The following is a 9,202-nucleotide window of genomic DNA, read 5'->3' on the forward strand; positions in this document are numbered from 1 at the left end:
GTTTGCCCTCCCTTTAGGATGTAAGCTCTCATGAGCAGGGCTCTCTTCCTTCCTGTCTCTATACCATTTCTTCTGCTCCAACCTCACTATAATTGTTATGCCTGGAGTTTCTGGAGTCTTGGTATTACTCGTTTACTGTTATGTAGTGTGCGGCGCAGCGGAAACCATGTGGCGCCTTACAAATAAATTATAAAGGGGAGATTCAGTTGGCCACGTTACTGTTAAAAGTAACGCGGCCTGTGCACTATTACCATTACTACGGTAATAGTGCGCGTAATTACCGTTATTACGATAATTCTAACACCGGCTTTTTGCTTGCAGTGAAAGCCGGGTTAAAACTACCATAATACCGGTAATAGTTTTAGCACGGTGGTACTTTGGGGGGAATTGAATTCCCCTCCTTAATAATAATAATTAAGGAGAGCAAAGCAAAAAAAAAAGTATGTTCCAAAGGTTTGATCCTGGACAAACCATGTTACAATGCAAGAGGTGCAAATTAGTTTATTAGTTTGCACACAAGTTAAATACTGGCTGTTTTTTTTTTATTCAGCACAAAAATACTTCATAGCTTTATTTATACACTGAAACTTTAAATTGATCTAGGACATGCTCTGTCACAACTATATATCTGTCCCCACATTTTAAATTTACCTCCCCCTCCAATGCAACTTGGCTTTGCCCAGGTCTAAAGTTACTCCTTTCCTATGCTTTACTCTCCTAAATGACTCAGACCCACTGTGTTTGGACTTGAATGACGCCCTTAAAGAGCGGTTACAGTTGGCTACAAAGCCCTGAGCACATGAATCACCACCTCCTGATGCCAGACGCCCAGAGAAGGTGTCTTTTTTTTTTTTTTTAATTGAAGGAAAAAGTTAGGCGGACCCTTTAATCCCGCCCCCTGTGTCACTAATTTGAGGATAGGGTCTGAGCAGTCTGTTACTGCAGTGCAGGGCCCTGCTTTCTAACAGCCTATGTCAGGATCCCATTATCCTCTGCTGCCTATTGCCACACAAGCTCTCTGCCAGCCACACCATTAATATCCTGGACGGTGATAGAAAGCTCAGTGATCAGGGAGCGTCTCCTCCACAGCTGCAGGACGAAAATCGCTTTCCCCAGGTTGCAACATGCCAGGAGAAGGAGTGATGTCATAGGGCTCAGCTGCAATGCCCCTGAATACAGCGCAGTAGCAGCTGTTGGACAAAGATCGCTTTCCCTGGGATGCAACATGCAGGAGAGACAGGGCTGTCATCATAGAGCTCAGCTGCAATGCTACTGAACACAGCACTGGTTACTTACACTGGTAATAACAAAGACATTTGTTTACTGTGGGATATCAAAACTGAACATTTGAGATGTGGAAATAGTAATAAATCTCTCTGTAAGGGTAGCTGTTGGCAGTTATCAGTTAAATAGGAACTACAGTATCATGAGTTCACTGCTTCAGTCAATTGCATGAAATTGCAGCTGCAGTCAAAGGTTATTACCAACTGACACTATTTTCCCAGTCAGAACCAGGTTTTAATGCTTTGTGTTTAGAAATATTTTTGACCGGAAATGTGCCCATTTCTTAATATTGACCATGTGCGTAGTAAAATTGCTTTTATTCAGCATATAAAACTCACTATTGGTTAACTTGGCTTTATAAGATGCTATCTATTGAGCAGTATTTAAATTGTTATAGATGATAACGTTTAGTAAACATATATGTTGGGGATAAGCAGGGGTGTAGGAACGAAAATTTTCATGTGGGGAGCAAAAGTCAGTGTTTCAGGGGTTGGCCAAAAATGTATTTATACGTTATTAAATATTATTAATAATAATTACCAATTAGTACAATAGCTGTTAGAAAGATAAATAAAATCAATTGTTCATCTTAAAAATTTGCATTTTTAATAGTCAATAACCTAGTTTTTTTTTTACAGAATTCATTGACGGCCTAATCTTATTTGACCGGTACTATTTTTACATCTATAGTCACTGCATCACTGTTTATAGTATGTGCTATAATTCTAAATTGCTATATCTCGTATTTGTTACTGGACACTTTGCCTGCAATTCAGAGTAAAAGTAAAGTGAATAGCTGTTCATAATCAATACAGGGTATTAAATGTTTATGAACACGTCACTTAGGGGCATATTCAATTACGATTCGCGGCCGTGATTACGCGTGACTGTACAGGTCCCGGTATCGCAACATTGTGGGAATCCGCGATATTGCGCTAATGTAATGGCGCTTTATATGCCTTGCCGCGCGGAATCGCGGCCGCGAATCGGAATTGAATATGCCCCTTAGAGTTTTTTAAATAAACAAATTAATCTGTATTAAATCTATACTAAGGCAGTCTATATTAAAGAACATTTGGTAGTTATACTAACATAATCTATCATTTAAAAAGGTTTCACAGGTTTAGAACAGATACCATTGCGGGCAAAACACAATCTTTCACCACCCAACAGAAATCCTGGGGGAGGGGTAACTGTCCCCTATGCCCCCCTGGTTTCTACACCCCTGGGGACAGTTGCCGGGACGCAATGCTGATTAAGAAAGCATCCCGGCTGTGCCTTGGTGACAGAAAACGGAAGTGACGTCCTGACTGTTGCCATAACAGCCGCGTCTCATAACAGGATTTTACCAGACCTGTATGATTTTCAAAGGTCGGATGCTCCCTAAACTTCTATGCATTTACATACACACATATACACATTTTTAGCATTTAAGTTGCTGGCTTCAGTATTACAATGTTTTTGACTGTTTTTCCTCTGTGTTCTCTTTAGAATGTGATGGAGGTGATGGAGGAAGAGCTGACATGTCCCATCTGCTGCAGCCTTTTTGATGATCCTCGAGTTTTACCTTGTTCACACAACTTCTGTAAAAAATGTTTGGAAGGTGTCATTGAAGGCAATACCAGGCATATGCTATGGAAACCTTTGACTTTCAAATGTCCGACTTGCCGAAAAGAAATCTCCACGATGGGTGTTAATAGCCATCAGGTTAATTATCTACTGAAAGGAATTGTGGAAAAATACAACAAGATTAAGGCAGGCCCAAAATTGCCAATGTGTAAAGTGCACAGTGGTCAACCCCTTAACATCTTTTGCTCTACGGATCTAAAGCTGATCTGTGGGTTTTGTGCCACTAACGGGGAACACAAAGAACATGTTATTTCCTCCATTGATGATGCCTACAACCAGGAAAAGAGTTCATTTGACTCTCTCCTTCGGGGGTTTGAGGACTTACAATGCACGCATGTCCTTGCCCGACTGGACACCTTGGAGACCAACAAGAGGAAGGTTCTTCATTTGCTGACAAAGGATTCGGATGGGGTGAAGTCTTATTTTGAAAAGCTGCAGTATTTGCTAGAACAGAAAAAGAATGAGATCCTATCAGATTTAGAAACCATGAAGCTTGCAGTCATGCAAGCTTATGATCCAGAAATCAGTAAGCTGAACAACATCATCAGTGAGCAGAAAAAAGCTTGCAACATTGCTGAAGATTTTAAGGATATTTCTGATCCACTTTTGTTCCTTCAGAAGATGGAGGAATTTAGGGAGAAAATTAGACTTATCAAAGCCCCATTGCCTTCTGCCTCGGATGTTACTGTCATTTCGTATATGAAAAATTTTGATACCAGTATGTGGGATCATTTCAAACTAATAGATGTGGATAAAATATGTCTGCCACAGGAAGCACCCGCCAAGCAGCGAAGAATTCAATTCAAATACCCATTCTCCTCTAGAGCGGTAGCAGTGGCTGCTATACTTGTCATTTTATTGGTGGCATTTCTTTTAGCACTACATAACAACTTTGTCCTGGACTTTGACAACCATCTGCAGCTGATTTCTTCATATCTGTCAGACACCACCACACGAATAGCTGAAGAAGCTGCCTTTTATTGGGACCTAATTGTAGAACAATTTATTCTCCTTGGTGAAAAGCTACACAAGTATACCATGATTTTTTTGGAGCATGTGGCAAAATTTGCATGTAAATATTCATTATAATATTTCTAGCAATTTATGCCATTTAGGTAAAATACTCTTTATAAGCAGTCACCAGGGCCAGTAGAACGCAGCACCGTGCATACCAGGGCACCACGTCAGCACCCACAAAATATTTTTTCCAGACAGCTGGTGGGTTCCAAGTCCCCCTTCTCTGTGGGGGCAAGCTCAGGGATATGAAGGGGCACTGCATGTGCAGTGGCAACGTATTCCACACCTGCGCAGTGAAGTGCCAAGGGCTTCATGGCGCATGTGTCGATACCGCGCTCCGGCCCTGGTTGTCACTATAGGGGGCACATCCACAAAATAGGAGAAATTGACGTTTTGCCTTAACTTGTCCTTTTTACTCCATGTTGTGTAACCATATTCCACCACTTCCTCATCCACTTTCACCTCTTCTTATGTTATTAAGTAAAAAGTAAACAGGGTTTAGTAACCAACACAATGAAGTATTTTTTTTTATATAGAATACACATCCTGTGGCTTTTTTTCTCATTAAAAAATATGACATTAATCCAGTGGATTCCAAACTTTTTCAGTTCAAGGCACCCTTAGGGTCTCCAAAAAATTTTCAAGGCACCCCTAAGCCAAAATAATTGCCAAGTAGTCCCCTGCCTTGCTTACCACTGGCCCAGGCGAGGCACCCCTGTGAGATCACCGCGGCACCCCAGGGAGCCTAGGCACACAGTTTGGGAACCACTGCATTAATCTGTCGGAAAAACTGAAGAAAATGGGTATGAAAATGTACATTTTTACATCATACTTAGTATTTTAATAGAATATGGTATATAACCTATAACTTTTTTCAGATGTTCTATAAGGTCTCAATTTAAAAAATATCCTGTTTTTATTTTAACGTTTAAGTACTTTATTTTTCCATCCCTTCGTAAGGAAATAGACATTTTATGGTTGTTCTCTCTTCTATTCAGACAGGATAAACTCCATCTTATGTGTATGCTGGTTTTGTCAGATAAAAAAGCTTAAAAAAACAAAACGCTACATAATGTTTGTTCTATAAAAGTGACATTTTATTATCAGGTTAACTAAATCCACTTTTTACTGGTGATGTTATATAAAATACGGTGCACAAAGGACAATCCTAAAAACAAGTTAAGGCAAAGTATCCTTTCCTCTTTTATAGACTGTTCCACATAGTGTCAATAGACCTGAATGCCTGTACCTGACAAAAAAAAAGCCTTGTTTTGTACAGTAGAGGATAATAAAATCTAATGAATGCATCCATAATTCTATCTGTCAAATCAACAGATTATTATGTATGTGATGAATTCACACTTGCAACATTCAAAGTAGTAGCTTAATGTATAGTTTCCATGTATAGTTTGGTAGGGACATTTGAACAGATATAGGGGCACATTTATCATTCATCGGCAAAAATTAGAAATAGTTATCAATCCTTATCGCATGGATAAGGATTGAACTATTTCTCAAATTTATTAAAAACGGATCACAGAAACAGCAGTTCCGAAAAACTGCTGTTTCTGTGATAAAAAAAAAAAATCATACTTACCCACCTCTTCGGACGCGCTGTCTCAGGATCTTCTCCAGGTGTTCTTCGTTCCTCTTCATCCTTCAATTGCGCATGTGCAGTTCGAAGATCCCCGCTCTGTCGTTGCAGAGAGAGCTGTGAGTGACAGGGAGAGATCATGTGATCCCTCCACACATGCGCTGTCCAGCTCTGCTCTTCGGAGCAGAGCTGACAGCATTGGATTTTTTCAATTGTGATAATGTACGCCAGCTGCTTTTTAACATGACAAGTTCCCGAAAAAAATATTTTTTCGGGACTTGTTAGATTGCGGTCAGAGCAGTCACCATACTGTTGAATGGTGACTGCTCGCAAAAACGATGAGGAGTGCAAAGCAGCAGATATCCATGATATCTGCTGCGATGCACCTTTAATAAATTTGCGGAGGGCACATCGGGACCTGATTTCCACGGTAAGTGCGCGTTAGTGCACTACCGTGCTTTCTTAAATATGCCCCTTTGTCTTTATTTAGTTTTTATTATAGGACAGTACTATAAACCTGTTGCATTTTATAAATCTAGTTGTTCCTTAAAGATACACTAATAACTTACTTGCTACAGAGATGCATGTATGAGAGTGTCCTATCACTTTATCAGTTCCCTTCTTTTTTTGATGTCTGTTTACGTCTGAATCCTTTTATATTTAGAAGTTCTATTTTAGTGGTCCTCTTATTTTGATTTTTTTTTTATTCCATCTTTTTGTTTTTAGTAAATATATAAATACATGTTGAAGACTTATCATTTGTGTATAATAAAATAAGTGCAAAAGTGAAGCTTTCTTTTACAAGGATACATAGATCCAAAGGGAGAAGTATTCCAAAATGTGCTATTTCTAAACATAAATTGTATTATGAGCGGTTAGTGAAAAAGTAACCCTGTGCAGTGTTCACTCTGGGCCATATTTAGTGGACAATGTTGCTGATTTAGCAGTTTGTTTAAGGTTCATAGTGTACGGTAATGCAATATTTGCTTCCAGTGAATAAAACCTATAATGGGGACTTTGCACTGATATTTCTCATGACCAGACATGAAAGTCAGCAAATGAGTAATCATGATAATATGATTTGCACTTCATTAATGTCAGCACCTACTTATTGTAAATTTAGACATAGTCAAGTTCAGCTTTATTTTCTTAAAATCTTAATAAATGACATAATATGACCATCATTACCATGTGCTATGAGTTCAATTTGTATTGTTATTGGTGACATTGACTGTTCATGCATAATGCTAGAGCTGTAAATCTAATTTACAACTTGCAACTTTTATGACTCCTATTTTAATGATGTTAAAGAACCTAAAGCAAACACCCTTCCCTTTGCAGTCATTGTTAATTATACTCTACTGGTTTTAAGAACCATTATTTAACTAGTCCATGTGTAAATCAGCCAGCTTCTTTGTTACCCAGCTTATCAGACTGAGTTAGTGCTTATTGTTATGGGTTCATGCATACAAGCGTCCTAGTGCTCCATTAATGATCCGCTGTGTTAAGCCCCATTGTAAATGGACACTGGTTGGCATTTTTGTGCACTGGGGGTTAATGCACCAGATCAGACCTGGCCAACCTGTGGCTCTCCAGGTGTGAAACTACAAGTCCCATCAAACCCTGCCCACTATTTACTGGTTATCTGGTTATTTACTGGCTATCTACTGGTAAAACATGCTGGGGCTTGTAGTTTCACAACACTTGGAAGGCCACAGGTTGGCCAGGCCTGCACCTTGGACATTAAGTCTCCTGTTAATACAGTGGAGGTAAACATTTTTGGGACTGAATCATTCATTAACATGCATTCATCTAACTAACTTGTCACAGAGGCTTGAACCACTATGTGCATTATCAGGGCCTGATTATCCAATAGGCTGCAGCCTAGAGTGCAATGCTTTTGAGGGGCACAAAAGATTTGAGGGTGCAAAAATTGTGACAGGGAGAGGTATCAACTGAAATTCATTTTAAAATGTAAGAGAATAGTTCTCAAAAGTAAAAAGAAAATTTGAATGAAAAATGTAAGAGTTTTAAACTTGATGTATTCCAGTGCTAAAGGCTTGAAAACAATTAATCATCCTTGGGCGGATGCTTGAGGGTAGGAGAGACAAGGATGGCGGCAGGTGCAGACATGACCTTGTTGACACAATGAAGTTCATTGAGACCTCACATAGGGTCTAGATGAAAACAGCCAATCAAAGCAACTTTCTCATCTTCTAACCAATCAGTAGCTCTGGATTGGTTATTTGAGGACAAGACCCAACTGTCCTCTGTGTGGTGGCTAGGCTGGGAGATGTTTGTCTTTGTCTACCAGGGTTTTTCTTGTATCTTTGGAGAACATATTCTTCTATTTTATTTCATGTTTATTAACTGCACATAGAGTAAATAGGACGCTAATAAACTTCAAGGCTATGGAACTAAACAGGAGCAGGGAAAAGCTAACGCTAACTAACAGCCCCCTATTTTATACCCTGAGACTACTGTGTCATGTGATTGACAGCTTTATGAAGTCGTGCGCTTGGGTTAATTGCCATGACCCTTTTAAAAATCCAAGTGGAGCAGAGTTTCAAAAACACAGGAAAATAAACATTAAACATTTCGGGGAGGGGGTAAGCCGCACTCTTTAAATTAAGGGCAGGTTCATTTTTAACTACTGTGTTTGTTTTTTACCTACCTAGGGCAGCCTGAACCGGTAATGAGGCCCTACACCTTCTATTTATCCCTGTGCCTTATGCCTCAGTGATATAACAAGTTCCTAGTTGAACTGGCAGAATATTGCTTCAGCTCACAGAATGGCTGCAGCCATTGTATGCTTGCTGTGGGTCCTCTTTAAATGTGCTGCAGCATGACATGTAAATGTACTACATATACATTTATTTTTGTTTGAGGCTCATGTAGAGGAGATAAGTTCCAAAGAAGAGACAGAAAATTACATTGTGCTACTATCATATTTGAAAACGTCACAAGTGTTATCAGGTAGTGCTGTTTTTGTTAATGCTGTTTTTGCATTGTGTAACATTTTGTGTAAGTACACCAGTATTAATATATTGTCCACTTGTAAAACTGTAGGGTCCTGCTCTTTGCAAAGTGCTCTGCTACACTGACTCCCCAGTCTGGACCACATTGCCTGAAGAATTTTGAATAGTTCTGTAGATTGTTGAGAGATGCTTAACGGATGAGCCGTGGCTCCTAGGTGTTGTGTGCTTTATATTAGGACATTACTGTAGCTGGACTTTTCAAATGCAAAATGTATTATTCTTCATAGGTTCTATTGGTTTCTACCACTGATGTCATATTGATGTTATTAAAGCCAGGATTTATTGGATAAATCACTAGTGCACAGAAGATGTGATTTTTGAACCATAGCACCCAGCAGTCAGTAGAGCACTTTAGTACTTGTACTTTGTTTCTTTTTAGTGATGCAGCTTTAACCTTACGGCCGGTTTATAATGCAAACACAATGTTCTAAAGCTTCTGTAAACACACAGCAATGAATGGCAAATTTCACTGTTACATAAATAATGTTTCAGGTATGAATTTTCGCCATAATGGAAAGGACCATTCTAAATATCCTGTGACACTGGCTCTTCATTGATTGTAACCATCTCTTGTAAGAAAGATGATCACTACTTGTCTGTGCATTCTGAAACAACCATAATATGTGTAATTGCATTGTTT

At 39.2% G+C, this 9,202-nt stretch overlaps 1 protein-coding gene across 1 annotated transcript; it reads left to right on the plus strand.

Annotated features, from left to right (window-relative positions):
• Positions 1-889: 889 nt before the first annotated feature.
• Positions 890-5,628, plus strand: LOC142141021 (tripartite motif containing 13-like). Its single transcript, XM_075199083.1, has 2 exons — positions 890-1,300; positions 2,776-5,628. Exon 2 carries the CDS (start codon positions 2,782-2,784, stop codon positions 4,000-4,002), a length of 1,221 nt encoding a protein of 406 aa, XP_075055184.1. The 5' UTR covers positions 890-1,300; positions 2,776-2,781; the 3' UTR covers positions 4,003-5,628.
• Positions 5,629-9,202: the final 3,574 nt, after the last annotated feature.

The sequence above is a fragment of the Mixophyes fleayi genome, chromosome 2 (genome assembly GCF_038048845.1).
Source record: "Mixophyes fleayi isolate aMixFle1 chromosome 2, aMixFle1.hap1, whole genome shotgun sequence".
Lineage (NCBI taxonomy): Eukaryota > Metazoa > Chordata > Amphibia > Anura > Limnodynastidae > Mixophyes > Mixophyes fleayi.

What these genes read in the sequence shown, in the direction of transcription:
- LOC142141021 (XM_075199083.1), top strand. Translation starts at nt 2,782, where the DNA reads ATGGAGGTGATGGAGGAAGAGCTGACATGTCCCATCTGCTGCAGCCTT.